Here is a 13,843-nt window from a genome sequence, read left to right as displayed (position 1 = left end):
TTTCTAACCAAATTGAAAATCAAACCGCAATATAAATTTGATATTTATTAACTCCAACAGGGATTGAATTTATGTAAGTAAAAATGGACCTGGAATTAATGGTTTGTGCATACATCTTCAATAAGGAGAATATTACCAACATTAAGAACTCAATTAGTGTGTGTTAGTGTTTACTAAAGTCTCATATTATTCTCTCTGAATGGCACACAGTTGTGACATTTAGCATGCTCCTATACTGACCCAATAGCAAATCATTTTATTGAGGAAAATGAAAACTTCAAGTGGGACTGTCCAAAAGGCAAGGTATCCTAGACTGGCAGCACATAATATTGATATGATGGTTCCTAATCTGAATAGATTCTCTCAATAGACTATATCTGGGTTTGTAGCCATGGTAGACCATCAGCACTCCCAAGTGGCCAGAGGATGTATAAGCATGTAAGTGACAATGCTGAAATAACAAATTATCTTTGTTCATACCCTCTATTGGAGACATGTTATTCTCACTTTAAGAAGCAAGAGACACTGTATTAAACCAGACAACCTCCAAACATCAACTTAGTCTCACAGTTTATTAGAAATACGGAAACAAAAATTCCCACTGCATTTAACAAACTGAAATTTATTTAACCTGATCTGCAAAAAAAAAAAAAAAAAGTTGCTGAAACATAGTAGTGCATTTGCTTTAACACTTGCAAATTAAATTAGGTAATTTATTGACAAGTTATGTTTTTGTTATGTTTCTGCACGCTTTTGAAAATAGAATAAATAATATTTGACATCTGCTCCAACACTTTTGTTTGATACAAAATGTCCAAAATGTTGAAATAAACTACCGGTATATCCTTTGAAAATGTTCGGTATTTACATTGATATACACTAAAGAAAAAACATCCTCGCAAAATGTGATTGCAAGGAAAGGTTGTATCATTATAACGTACAACTTAAGTTATACTGTAAAATAAGGTTAACATGCATATTCATTTAAATACCTCAATATTTAAAATCAATGAATGAACTATTACCTGTAATATTTGCACGTTAATGTACACTGGGAAAATATTTGCTTGGAGTTAAAACTATAGATACATAACAAAAATCAAACTGAAACAAAATGAACAGTATGAACAATAAAATGGGACATTTTTTATTTAAAAAAGAAACTACTTTATTGAAAATAGGCGGTTGTTTGAAACCTGTTTTTTCCCCCTAATTTACAATTCACAAATATGTCTAAATTTAATACGTAACCTCACAGACATTATTAAATAAAAAAGGGAGAGGTGGGGTGTAACTAAGATATTATCCCATCAGAGCAGGGCCACATTCAGCAGGCAAACATTGTCAAACGTTGCAGATAGAAATTGCATGAATAGAACCGACATGATTCCTTAACTCTACATGTCAGAGGCGTGTGTGATCTACATGACGTATTTCAATCTGAATGTTCCACAACGTGGCCCCTGATTAAGTTAAAGGATGATGGTACTAAACCCCACAACAACACATCATGGAAACAACTGAATTTTCCATGCAGAATTAGAACAGCACCACACTAGGACAGTGGCTAAAGAATGCTCTGGTGTCATGTTACGACAGACAGTCTTTCATCAGCGAGTTTCCTGTGATGTGTTTGGAAAACTGGTGACGTTTCCTCCTTTCAAATACGGCTACCAATAACTCATCTCTAATTTTTCTCTTCAACCGACCTTCGGAGGCTTTACTTCCTTGTTGTCATCGGTTACAAAACATCCTTTAATGCTCCCATTACTCCAAGTCTGGCATCTCTGAAAAGTTAGAAGACTTAAGGTAAAAAGTTAATCTACCAATTCCACAACATCACTCATGTGTGGATGGTATGAGGATTTTCAAGAAACTTAAAATTAAATGTACTGTGAAAATGCTCAAGAATGTCTGCTTGCTACATTCTTTGGTCGTGTGCTAAAATGTTATCAAAACTTACTTTCATCATCACTGTCGTGCTGTAAATAAAAGAAATGGACGATTAGTGTCAAATTTACTCGAAACTGCAAAACATAAAAGCAAGTAGATATCCTTTTCCATACATAATCATATCACAGTAATGTTTGCAATTCCTTCGACATTTGCTGTAAAGTTCATTTGGAGATAACAAAAAAAGAAGAGAGAAACACAAACCTCTTTTAGACCTTCTATACCACCCATGCCCAGATCTGGCATGCCGTCTTCTCCTCCCATCGTATTCATCATCTGAAAATAAGAGACAACAATCACTGTTTGGACATAAAAATAAACTACAATAATTGAACACATTTATAAACATTACACACTTTGTGCAACATGACATGTTTGCTTTTAGCTTGCCTCTGAGAATTTGTCGAAACTGGACAGATCCTCATCAGAATCATCTTCCCAGTCTTTCCAGTTGTTGAAGTCGACACCCAGCCATTGAAACTATGGAAAACAAAACAGACATCGCAAATCAACATTTTAACCAACATTTAAGACAAAATGCCCCTCTTATGTGATCTTAGTCTCAGAGTAGGAGTGCTGATCAGTTTGACCTTTTTGATGAATAAGATACATGAACATGAGGGATGTAATCCTAGATCAGCACTCTTACTCCGAGACACTTTCTGAAGAAGAGCCCAGAAATACAAAACAGAAGAGGGAATGTAGAATATTGTACCAAAACATTTCTGACCTTTGCCTTGTCCTTCGTTAACCGTGGCCATGCAATACCCGCCTTTGCTTTCTTTAGACAACACAACACAGACCTGTCTGTACGTTTGTGCTTGGACTCCTACAAGGAGATGAAGAGAGATGCTCATAATATATTACAAGTCATTTTGTATGAGGGATCATCTTTTCATCCTATTTAACATCCAGGTCATTGCAGTTGGTGATTCAGCAGCTAAATGAAAAAAAATAATACTTACATTGGGGTCAATTGAGTCAAAAAGGTCCAATTCATTTTGGTGTTTGAGGTTTTCAATCCCGCCAACACAACTGAAAAGACAGAACAGAGTAAAATACAGTGACTTCAGAAAGTATTCATACCCCTTGACTTACTTCACATTTTGTTGTGTTACAGTCTGAATTAAAAATTGATTAAATATATATATTTGTTCATCCATCTACACACAAATACCCCATAATGACAAAGTGAAAACAAATGTATTGATAATTAAATACAGAAATCTCATTTACAGAAGTATTCACACCTCTGAGTCAATACTTTGTAGAAGTACCTTTGGTAGCGATTACGGCCATATCTTTCTGGGTAAATATCTAAGAGCTTTCCACACCTGGATTGTGAAACATTTTCCCATTATTCTTTAAAAAAAAAAAAAGCTCTGTGAAATTGGTTGTTGATCATTGCTAGACAACCATTTTCAGGTCTTGACAGATTTTCAAGTAGATTTAAGTCAAAACTGTAACTCAGTCAGGAACATTTACTGCCTTCTTGGTAAGCAACTCCAGTGTATATTTAGCCTTGTGATTTAGGTTATTGTCCAGTGTCTGGTAGAAAGCAGACTGAAACAGGTTTTCCACTAGGATTTTGCTTGTGTTTAGCTCTATTCAGTTTCATTTATATCCTAAAAAACTCCCAAATCCTTAACGATTACAAGCATACCCATAACATGCTGCAGCCACCACTATGATTGAAAATATGGAGTGTGGTACTCAGTAATGTGTTGTATTTACCCCAAACATAACACTTTGTATTCAGGTTAAAAGGTGATTTGATTTACCACATTTTTGCAGTATTACTTTTGGTGCCTTGTTGCAAACAATGTATGTTTTGGAAAATGTGTATTCTACACAGGCTTCCTTCTTTGCCCTGTCAATTAGGTTAGTATTGTGGAGTAACTACAATGTTGTTGATCCTTCCTCAGTTCTCTCTTATCACAGCCATTAAAGTCTGACTGTTTTAAAGTCACCATTGGCTTCATGGGTTAGGGCGGTTTCCTTCCTCTCCAGCAACTGAGATAGGCAGGACAGCTGTGTCTTTGTAGTGACTGGGTGTATTGATACACCATCAAAGTGTAATTAATAACTTCACCATGTTCAAAGGGATAGTCAATGTCAAGGGGTGTGAATACTTTCTGAAGGCACTGTAGATGAACGGTTGGCTCATTCAGACAGTAAGGGCCATAAATTTCATCTTATTCCTGGACTAAAAGGAAAATAAATATTATTTTTTAGTCCAGGCAGGATTTGGTTTAATCTGTGTCCGGGAAACTGCTTCTGCAAGTGCAATAGGCGTAATTTATGGACAGCTCATAATTGACGCTAACATCAGTGTCAATTAAACTGCCGTGTGTCCCGGGTAATGGTGAAGCAGCTTACCGAAAATCAAGTTTTGATTTTTCAAACTTTACTTTAAGATCTTTGCTGTCTTCTACCAGGAACTCAATGAACACTGAGTCCCTTCTGTCAAACCACTTTGCTGTTGCTGGCTGCCTATTAGACAATAGAGAAGAGAGATGACTTATTAGTCCAATACAAAGCACCAGCCAATGTCTTCTAGGCTCTGTTCATAAAATCCAAACATAAAGATTTGGGAAATTGCAAACCCATCATTAGGAAATTGGGATGGAAAACAATGAAGGGATAAAAGACTTTCATTTTGGATGCAAAACTGAAAAAATTGCTGTTTAGAAAGCAGTCTCTGGGTCTGTTGCATGCGTCATCAGGAGAAAGAGAAAAAGCATGCACGTTTAATTTAAGCATTACCTAGCTAACGAAGATAGATAATATTGTTTGGTTACATTCAATACAATACATCGAGTACATTCATCATCAGGTGGCCAAGCTAGTCTAGCTCCTCCACCCATTCAACCTGATCCAGGGTTATACTTGATCAGGTGGCTCATTGGTCTCTGACCTTATTTCAGTGGTTTTGCTAGCAATTCCGAATGGTTATTCTTGGCTAACCAGATTCAACACCCTTCCATATATTAATTCATGAGCTAGCTAGGTCACATGGAATGTCACTCCAACTTGCAAGCCAGTAACATTTGCTAGTCTAGTCTATTTGCAAGGAAATAGCTAGCCCACGTGAATAAAGGACTATCTGCTCATTTAACCGTTGTGGAGAACTAAAGCCCAGCCTGTATTACTGATAATATCTCATTACGGCTCAAATGAGACTTTTCCTGGCGTGTAAAGCTGACAATTCGACTAGAGTGAACTGACAAGCGCTCCATTCATTCCCACTAATCGTAAACCCATGTGCATGTAGGCCTAACGTTAGCTAGCTACGGTTAGCTAAAGCTATAGCGTTGCCGTTTATGTCCCGTGGACAAAATTTAATTTTATTGCAGTTGCTATACATACACGTCGGATCATTCCAGACAAGTAACGTTGGCTAGCTAACATAGCTAAGCTCTGAGTAACAAAACTTGAAGCTAGCTATGGCTAAATTGCTAGCACGCTACCCTGCATTCGCAAGGGTGGCCATTGCTTTGGACGCTAGCTCTCTCATCCAACCCTCCATCCCACACTTACATCTCTTGCTATCTAGTTCTTTCCGCTCCAAAAACGCAGTATTCGTCACAATGTACTGTTGGATAATCGAGTTCAATCCGTAGCTAAATATGACAAGGCAAAATGTTTCCTCGTTCTCCTGCGCAATGACGTATCTCTCGAAATCGCTGGTTTCACTATCACCGTCTGGAGACCTTTCTGGATCATTCTCTCGTGCCGGGGGAAGTTTCTTGCGCGCGCTTTACCTGAAGCCTAGGTTTAACGCTGTTATCGTGGCAACACGCACACACACGATCTGTAACATTTCAACGATTTCACCTGTACAACGCAGGTGTGTACGAACAGGTGTTACGTGTGTAAACATTTTTTTTATATATATATATACACGTGATTTTTGTATTTAATTACCAATAAATGGGAAACATAAATACACTAAACAGAAACAAAATCTTCCATCTCCTTTATTTTACCAGGTAAATTGACTGAGAACACGTTCCCATTTGCAGCAATGACTTGGGGAATAGTTACAGGGGAGAGGAATGAGCCAGTTGTAAACGGGGGATTATTAGGTGACCGTGATGGTATGAGGGCCAGATTGGGAATTTAGCCAGGACACCGGTGTTAACACCCTTACTCTTAATATAAGTGCCATGGGATCTTTAATGACCTCAGAGAGTCAGGACATTTGTTTCACGTCCCATCCGAAAGACGGCACCCTACACAGGGCAGTGTCCCCAATCACTGCCCTGGGGCATTGGGATATGTTTTTAGACCAGAGGAAAGAGTGCCTCCTACTGGCCCTCCAACACCACTTCCAGCAGCATCTGTTCTCCCATCCAGGAACTGACCAGGACCAACCCTGTTTCGCTTCAGAAGCAAGCCAACAGTGGTATGCAGGGTGGTATGCTGCTGGCTCCTTATTCAACAACTTTATTTCTAGCCTTGAAATAAATTCCGACAACGTCTATTAAAAGGTTGGACTGGAGCTGGTCCTCATGGTTGTTAGGTGTTTACATGGTCAGCTCCTGCAAAGAAGAATTCAAAAGGTTTTTGCATTTTAGGAGATTCCAACATTGAATAGAACAGAATATAATCTAGAACTGTAATGTCCAGATGTGCCTGTAATTACCTTACAACATAGAAATCAAAGAAAAACGTTAATTACACATGATATTACATTTACAACAGATTGACAACCAATTAAATATTCTTACCATGATGGCATTGACGATGTCATTGTTGCTTTTGAGCGCTCATATAGCCTTCAGTCGAGACACTTTGGCTTGTGACATCACCAGTTCAATGTCCTTCACGGCTGTCTCATCAACCTGCAAAGCATGATGGAACACATTGGTAGTGAATAAGGAACTGCTTATACTGTTAGAGCATAATGAGGAAGTAAAAACTGCTGACATCATAAACAATGTTTTATGATAGTTAAGTAAACACCAGAGGATGGAGGTTGGAACAAGCCTGGTTCAAGATCTGACAGAACAGCACAAACAGATATGGGGCCACGCTAACTTCGACCCTTCACCTCTTCCTCTCTGCTCTCCTCTTGTATACTGTGGGCTTCTGTGTGTTCTCCTGGATGCTGGACGTTCTGTCTTCTCCCTGGACCTTGAACTTCTCTGCCGCTGCCAGCTGAGCTTGTTGGGACAACTCCTCAATCTGGAAGAAAAGGAAATCCACTCTCAGAAAACAGAATTGCAAGAATATCGCTGATTCATAAAGAACTTAACATAAATACTTTAATAAATAAATTTCTTATGGCATTTATAGCAATTTTTTAAGGTATTTGTAAACTATTTGAAAGTAAATCACGTCCGATCTGAAATGAGAAGACACTTTTTCAGATCCAACCAAGATGCAATGGATAAATGATTCTCCTCGCATTTCTGATTACTACTTAACCCTTGTGTGGTTACATTTTCAATGTTTACTAAAATATTTATTATACAATTACTATTTTTTTAACCTGAGACTCATTGGCCTTGGCTCATTTTCTGTGACGAACATGTAAAAGATTACATTTTCATTGAGTGCACACCCCCCTACACATTTATATTACATATGTGGTTATCCAAGTGTAATAAAAGTGTGGAAAGGTGGGTGTGTAGGTACAAACACATCAAAATTAAACAAAAAGGTTTGCTGTGGGACTTCACTCTTGTCTTCCTCCTCCCTAGGCCTGCTGTTTCAACATAGTACCAAGAACCTGTCTGCCTGTCTCCAACTTTTCTCGCACTCTTTACCCTTTGTAGTGCGTGAAACTACACAAATCAAATCAAATTTATTTATAAAGCCCTTCTTACATCAGCTGATATCTCAAAGTGCTGTACAGAAACCCAGCCTAAAACCCCAAATAGCAAACAATGCAGGTGTAGAAGCACAATGTCTTTACAATACATTATTTCGATACATTGTGAAAAATTCTATATTTTCCCACACTCTACCCCAGCTGGTACAAATTGAGACACAACAAATAAATAGCTTTGCATGTGTGGCTCCATACCACAATCAATCAGTATAGCAAAAATGATCTCTTAGAAATCATTTTTGCAGAGAGAGAAGCTAGTGTTTTCCACATATGAGGATCAAGGCTCTGTCAATTCGGAGTCTGACAGTGAGTTGGAAGAAGAGGAGAAGATTGACCCTCAGCCAGCCCCAGGACCAGCCCATCAGCAGACAGCCCCAGGACCAGCCCTTCAACAACCAGTTCATCAGCAGCCTGCAGGAGGAGAAATAAGCATGTAAAAAGAATGGTGTAATTGAATGGTCTTCTTGCCCAAGGAATGAGCCACCCCGCAGATGGATAAAACTAGGGCCGACGCAGATGGCGTTTACTCATGTGCAGGACATAAAGTCTTCTTTTGAACTGTTCATCCCAGACACCATCCAGAAAATCATTCTGGACCACACTAATTTGGAGGGAAGGCACATTTTTGTAGAGAGATGGAAGGAAATTGACCAAACTCATTTACGTGGATACTTTGGGGTTCTTATCCTTGCTGGTGTTTTCAGATCCAATGTGGAATCCACAGAATCCCTATGGGATGCAGAAACTGGCAGAGAACTTTTCCATTTTACAATGTCTCTGGAAAACTTCCACATTATTTTCAGGATTATCCGCTTTGATAACTGAGACACCAGACCAGCTCGGCGGTAGAGAGACAAGCTAGCTGCAATCAGGTCAGTGTGGGACAAGTGGGTGGACAGCCTTCCCCTGTTTTACAACCCAGGGCCCAACGTTGATGAGCAGCTTATGCCATTTAGGGGCCACTGCCTCTTCAGGCAGTACATACGGTCTAAACCCTCTAAATATGAAATCAAGATCTGGGCTGCCTGTGATGCTGCTTCATCATATGCGTGGAACTTGCAAGTGTATACGGGGAAGCCAGATGGAGGAGCCCCAGAGAATAATCAAGGGATGCAGGTTGTCCTGGACGTGACACAGGGACTCCGTGGCCACAACATCACATGGAATAAAAAATGTACTTCGCACAAGCTGGGACAGGAGCTCCTCAAGAGGAAGTTGACTTGTGATATTCTTCAAATCTTGGACATCATCTGAATGGCATTGAACCAAGATTGGAACAGAAGGAAGCTCCAGAGGAGACGGCTCTTTCTTGATGAGCTGGGAAAGGCATTGGTAAGACCTCAAATCCAGAGTAGGCAACATATCCCAAGGACCACAGCTTCTGCAGCCATCGTGAAGAGGATTCAGGAGGAGGATGCTGGTGCCCCATCTGCCCGACCCACAGAACCAACAACTCCAATACTGGAAGTAAGTGTGAGTGATGTTGTTGCATGTGTGTGTGTCTGACTCTCCTGCCTTGGCCTGCTGTAACTATATATGTGAGTGAGTGAGATGTTAGTACAATTCCTGAACTAAGTGTTTTCAACATTCTAGATTGTAGCCGGTAGCATCAAGAAGGACAGTAAGACAGAGATTAAGTGCAAAAAATACATTTGCAACACACAGTAAAACTGTGTGTGTAGTCCGACCTTAATTTGCAGACTTAGTTGCCAGCCTGCATGGAGCAGCCAGAGCTGTCAGTCTGCATAGAGCAGCCAGAGATGTCAGTCTGCATGGAGCAGCCAGAGCTGTCGGTCTGCATGGAGCAGCTAGAGCTGTCAGTCTGCAAGGAGCTGTCAGTCTGCAAGAAGCTGCCAGTCTGCAAGGCGCTGCCAGTCTGCAAGGAACTGCCAGTCTGCCAGGAGCTGCCAGTCTGCAAGGAGCTGCCAGTCTGCAAGGAGCTGCCAGTCTGCAAGGAGCTGCCAGAGCTGCCAGTCTGCATGGAACTGCCAGAGCTGCCAGTCTGCAAGAAGCCGCCAGAGCTGCCAGTCTGCAAGAAGCCGCCAGAGCTGCCCGTCTAAATGGAGCAGCCAGAGCCGTCAGTCAGTATGGAGCAGCCAGAGCCGCCAGTCAGCATGGAGCAGCCAGATCCGTCAGTCTGCCAGGATCCGCCAGTCGGCCAGACTCTTCCAGATCTGCCAGTCAGCCAGACTCTTCCAGATCCGCCAGTCAGCCAGGATCCGCCAGTCAGCCAGACTCTTCCAGATCCGCCAGTCAGCCAGACTCTTCCAGATCTGCCAGTCGGCCAGACTCTTCCAGATCTGCCAATCAGCCAGACTCTTCCAGATCCGCCAGACTCTTCCAGATCCGCCAGTCAGCCAGGATCCGCCAGTCAGCCAGACTCTTCCAGATCCGCCAGTCAGCCAGACTCTTCCAGATCCGCCAGTCAGCCAGACTCTTCCAGATCCGCCAGTCAGCCAGACTCTTCCAGATCCGCCAGTCAGCCAGGATCTGCCAGAACCGCCAGCCAGCCAGGATCTGCCAGATCTAACCACCTGCCTGAGTTTCCTCTCAGTGCTGAGCTTCCTCTCAGTGCTGAGCTTCCTCTCAGTGCGGAGCTTCCCCTCAGTGCTGAGCTTCCCCTCAGTGCCGAGCTTCCCCTCAGTGCCGAGCTTCCCCTCAGTCCCGAGCTTCCCCTCAGTCCCGAGCTTCCCCTCAGTCCCGAGCTTCCCCTCAGTCCCGAGCTACCCCTCAGTCCCGAGCTGCCTCAGTCCCGAGCTGCCCCTCAGTCCCGAGCTGCCCCTCAGTCCAGTGGGGTTCTGGGTGATGACTACTAGGCCATGGTCGGCGGCGAGGGTGGACTATCCAAGGACGCGAGGAGGAGGGACTAAGACTTTGATAGAGTGGGGTCCACGTCCCGCACCGGAGCCGCCACCATGGACAGACGCCCACCTGGACCCTCCCCTATGGTTTATTGTGTGCGTCCGGGAATCCGCACCTTAGGGAGGGGGGGTTCTGTCACGCCCTGGTCGAAGTATATTGTGTTTGTCTTCATTTATTTGGTCAGGCCAGGGTGTGACATGGGTTTATTGTGGTGTGCTTTGTCTTGGGGTTTTGTTAGGTATTGGGTTTGTGGTTTAGTGGGGGTATCTAGCATAATCTATGGCTGTCTGGAGTGGTTCTCAATCAAAGGCAGGTGTTTATCGTTGTCTCTGATTGGGAACCATATTTAGGCAGCCATATTCTTTGAGTGTTTCGTGGGTGATTGTTCCTGTCTCTGTGTTTGTTGTCACCAGATAGGCTGTATAGGTTTTCACGTTCCGTTTGTTGTTTTTGTATTGTTCGTTTTTTCTTCATCATTAAACATGTATCAAAGATATGCATTTTGGTCCGAGTCTCCTTCGACGGAAGAAAACTGTAACACACACAATGGTTCAAATAGTGTCACTTGCCTTAGCTTACCCGAAGAAAATATATGCGTCGGAGGCGGAGCTGTTGTAGACGTCTGGCTTGGGGATGACAAACAGGATGTTCTTGGACTTCCTGATGTTAACCCTGGTTATGCCCATCACCTGGCCTGGTGTTGATAGGAAAGTTCATTGCTTTATTCTCCATAGAAAACTTGTTGTCCATAGGAAACGTATTGCCTATAGTGTGCAAGAAACATATTGTCCGTAGGAAACTGATCTGAAAGTCATTACAGCCATTAAAAAGGGCCCCACCAGAGGGCAAGGCAGACCCCTATTTCAACATAATTCCTGTCCTATAGTGGAAATGCTTGTTTAGGTTCCACCTCTGAAGAATTACATAGCAGTGATTTCCAGGTTGAGTGGAGAAACAACAAAAAGGGGCATTGACAGCAGTAGGTGTAGCTAGCTAGCATGCTAACCTTATCTTGCTATTTAATACTATCTGTTGTTGCTGTTTTTTATTTTTTACTACACCGTATACAAAAGATTTGCCAGCTGTCGAGGCTATGGCTGGTTCTGGAGCTGGATTTGTCATAAGCATTAAGGGGAAAACTTAGCCATAGTTGGATAGCGGAAACCAGTATATTTGACTTCCCCATTGATTGTTATCTCCAATGTTTTGGCATTTTCCATAAATTGCGGACTCAAATCCGCCATAGAAATAGAAAGAATAAGATGAAGCTCTGATAATATGGGTAAATATTGAATGGTTTGGGCTAGAGACTAGTTCTTCTACACTGTAATGGACACTGTGCAAGCTTTGGTAGGCTGGCAGGCTATTTGGCTGCGGTACAATAAAGCCAAGTCCTGTGCTCATAGTTCTCACAGGGGAAGTGAAATTATAGGCTTGTGGTTTCTAGCTGAACCAATAAAAGCAGTGGAGCGTGTAGTGAAGCAAAACTTTAGAGGTCAAAACCATTGATCTTGGGTAAACGGGGGGGAGTGGGATTGCAAAATGTAATTATATCACACAATTTACCATTTATAAAATGGTAATATTATATATATATATATATATATATATATATATATATATATATATATATATATATATATATATATATATATATATATATATAATAGAGAGTGTATATATATATTTATAAAAAATATATGTTTTACGTGCTCCTAACCAACTGTGCTATTTTGTTAGTTTTTTTGCGTTGTTTGTAACTTTTATTTAAACTTATTTTGTACATAATGTTGTTGCTACCGTTTCTTATGACCGAGAAGATCTTCTGGATTACTGACCTCGAACAGGAAGAAACATTTTCCTTTAACAGGTCCGACGAGTCGTCCCGAAGAATATATTGCTTTTTCGGGAACAGGCCCAAATCTCTGTCATTTGCGTGAAGAAAAGACAGAGAAAAAGGGGGCAGAGGTCGGGCTGCCTTCTAAAAATTTGTAGGCGAGCGAGTAAACTCCCACTGCCAGCCATTTTATTGGCCAACGTGCAATCATTGGAAAATAAATCGATGGCCTACGATCAAGATTATCCTACCAACGGGACATTAAAAACGGTAATATCTTATGTTTCACTGAGTCGTGGCTGAACGACGAATATAGAGCTGGCGGGATTTTCCATGCACCAGCAGGATAGAGAAGTTACGTCTGGTAAGATGAGGGGTGGGGGTGTGTGTCTATTTGTCAATAACAGCTGGTGCGCGATTTCTAATAATATAATATTATCTAATATAAGTCTCAAGGTATTGCTCGCCTGAAGTAGAGTACCTTATGATAAGCTGTAGACCACACTGACCACACTATCTACCAAGAGAGTTCTCATCTATATTATTCATAGCCATCTATTTACCACCACAATCCGATGCTGGCACGAAGACCGGACTCAACCAGCTGTATAAGGCCAGGCATAAGCAAACAAGAAATGCTCATCCAGAAGCGGCGCTCCTAGTGGCCCTGGGACTTTAATGCAGGCAAACGTCAAAATCCTTTTACATAATTTCTACCAGCATGTCACATGTCCAACCAGATGGAAAAAAACTCTAGACCACCTTTACTCCACTCACAGAGATGCATACAAAGCACTCCCCGCCCTCCATTTGACCAAATCTGATCATAATTCTATCCTCCTGATTTCTGCTTACAAGTAAAAACTAAAGCAGGAAGTATCAACCAATGGGGCTGGGGCACATGTTTTATTATACGACTGTACTCAGAAATTATCTATGAAATTATGAGTGTATACATGTCCGAGATCACAGGACTAACATATGCAAATAACAGCGTTGGGGTGTCTAGTGAATAGCTGGATATAGGTTACTGTTGGTGAATTGGGGAATGCAGGCCTAAGGAATGTGGGTAACAGGGTTGGGATAGGCAAGTAACAGATATGAGATGTATTGGCGAAGGAACTGGGTCTATGAGTAACAAATAGGGCATTTAGGGCTAAGACATGGGTGTATCGGTACTTGATTGTATCAATATTAGGCTATTGGCATATGGGTGTTAGGGTTAGGACATGGGGGTTTGAGTAATGGATTTGAGGTGTGTGGGTAATGGGGTTTAGGTGTGTGGGTATGTGGGTATGTGGGCTGAGGTATATAGATATTGGGGCTGAGTAATAGAGGTAAATGTCTGTTAA

At 41.6% G+C, this 13,843-nt stretch overlaps 1 protein-coding gene and 1 pseudogene across 1 annotated transcript; both read right to left on the bottom strand.

Annotated features, from left to right (window-relative positions):
* Window positions 1-553: 553 nt before the first annotated feature.
* LOC135528518 (prostaglandin E synthase 3-like) lies at window positions 554-5,711 on the bottom strand. The gene is made up of 8 exons (XM_064957660.1): window positions 5,494-5,711; window positions 4,333-4,446; window positions 2,919-2,988; window positions 2,684-2,782; window positions 2,344-2,433; window positions 2,158-2,229; window positions 1,964-1,982; window positions 554-1,787 (listed from the first exon to the last, which is right to left on the bottom strand). Coding segments are annotated over exons 1-8 (486 nt in total). The 5' UTR covers window positions 5,496-5,711; the 3' UTR covers window positions 554-1,767.
* A 771-nt stretch (window positions 5,712-6,482) lies between these two features.
* LOC135527483 (nascent polypeptide-associated complex subunit alpha-like) lies at window positions 6,483-11,355 on the bottom strand (annotated as a pseudogene).
* Between the last annotated feature and the right edge of the window lie 2,488 nt (window positions 11,356-13,843).

Source organism: Oncorhynchus masou, chromosome 33, assembly GCF_036934945.1.
Source record: "Oncorhynchus masou masou isolate Uvic2021 chromosome 33, UVic_Omas_1.1, whole genome shotgun sequence".
Classification (NCBI taxonomy): Eukaryota; Metazoa; Chordata; class Actinopteri; order Salmoniformes; family Salmonidae; genus Oncorhynchus; species Oncorhynchus masou.
Note: the sequence above shows the minus strand (reverse complement) of the source record. Positions and strands in the feature narration are given on the sequence as shown.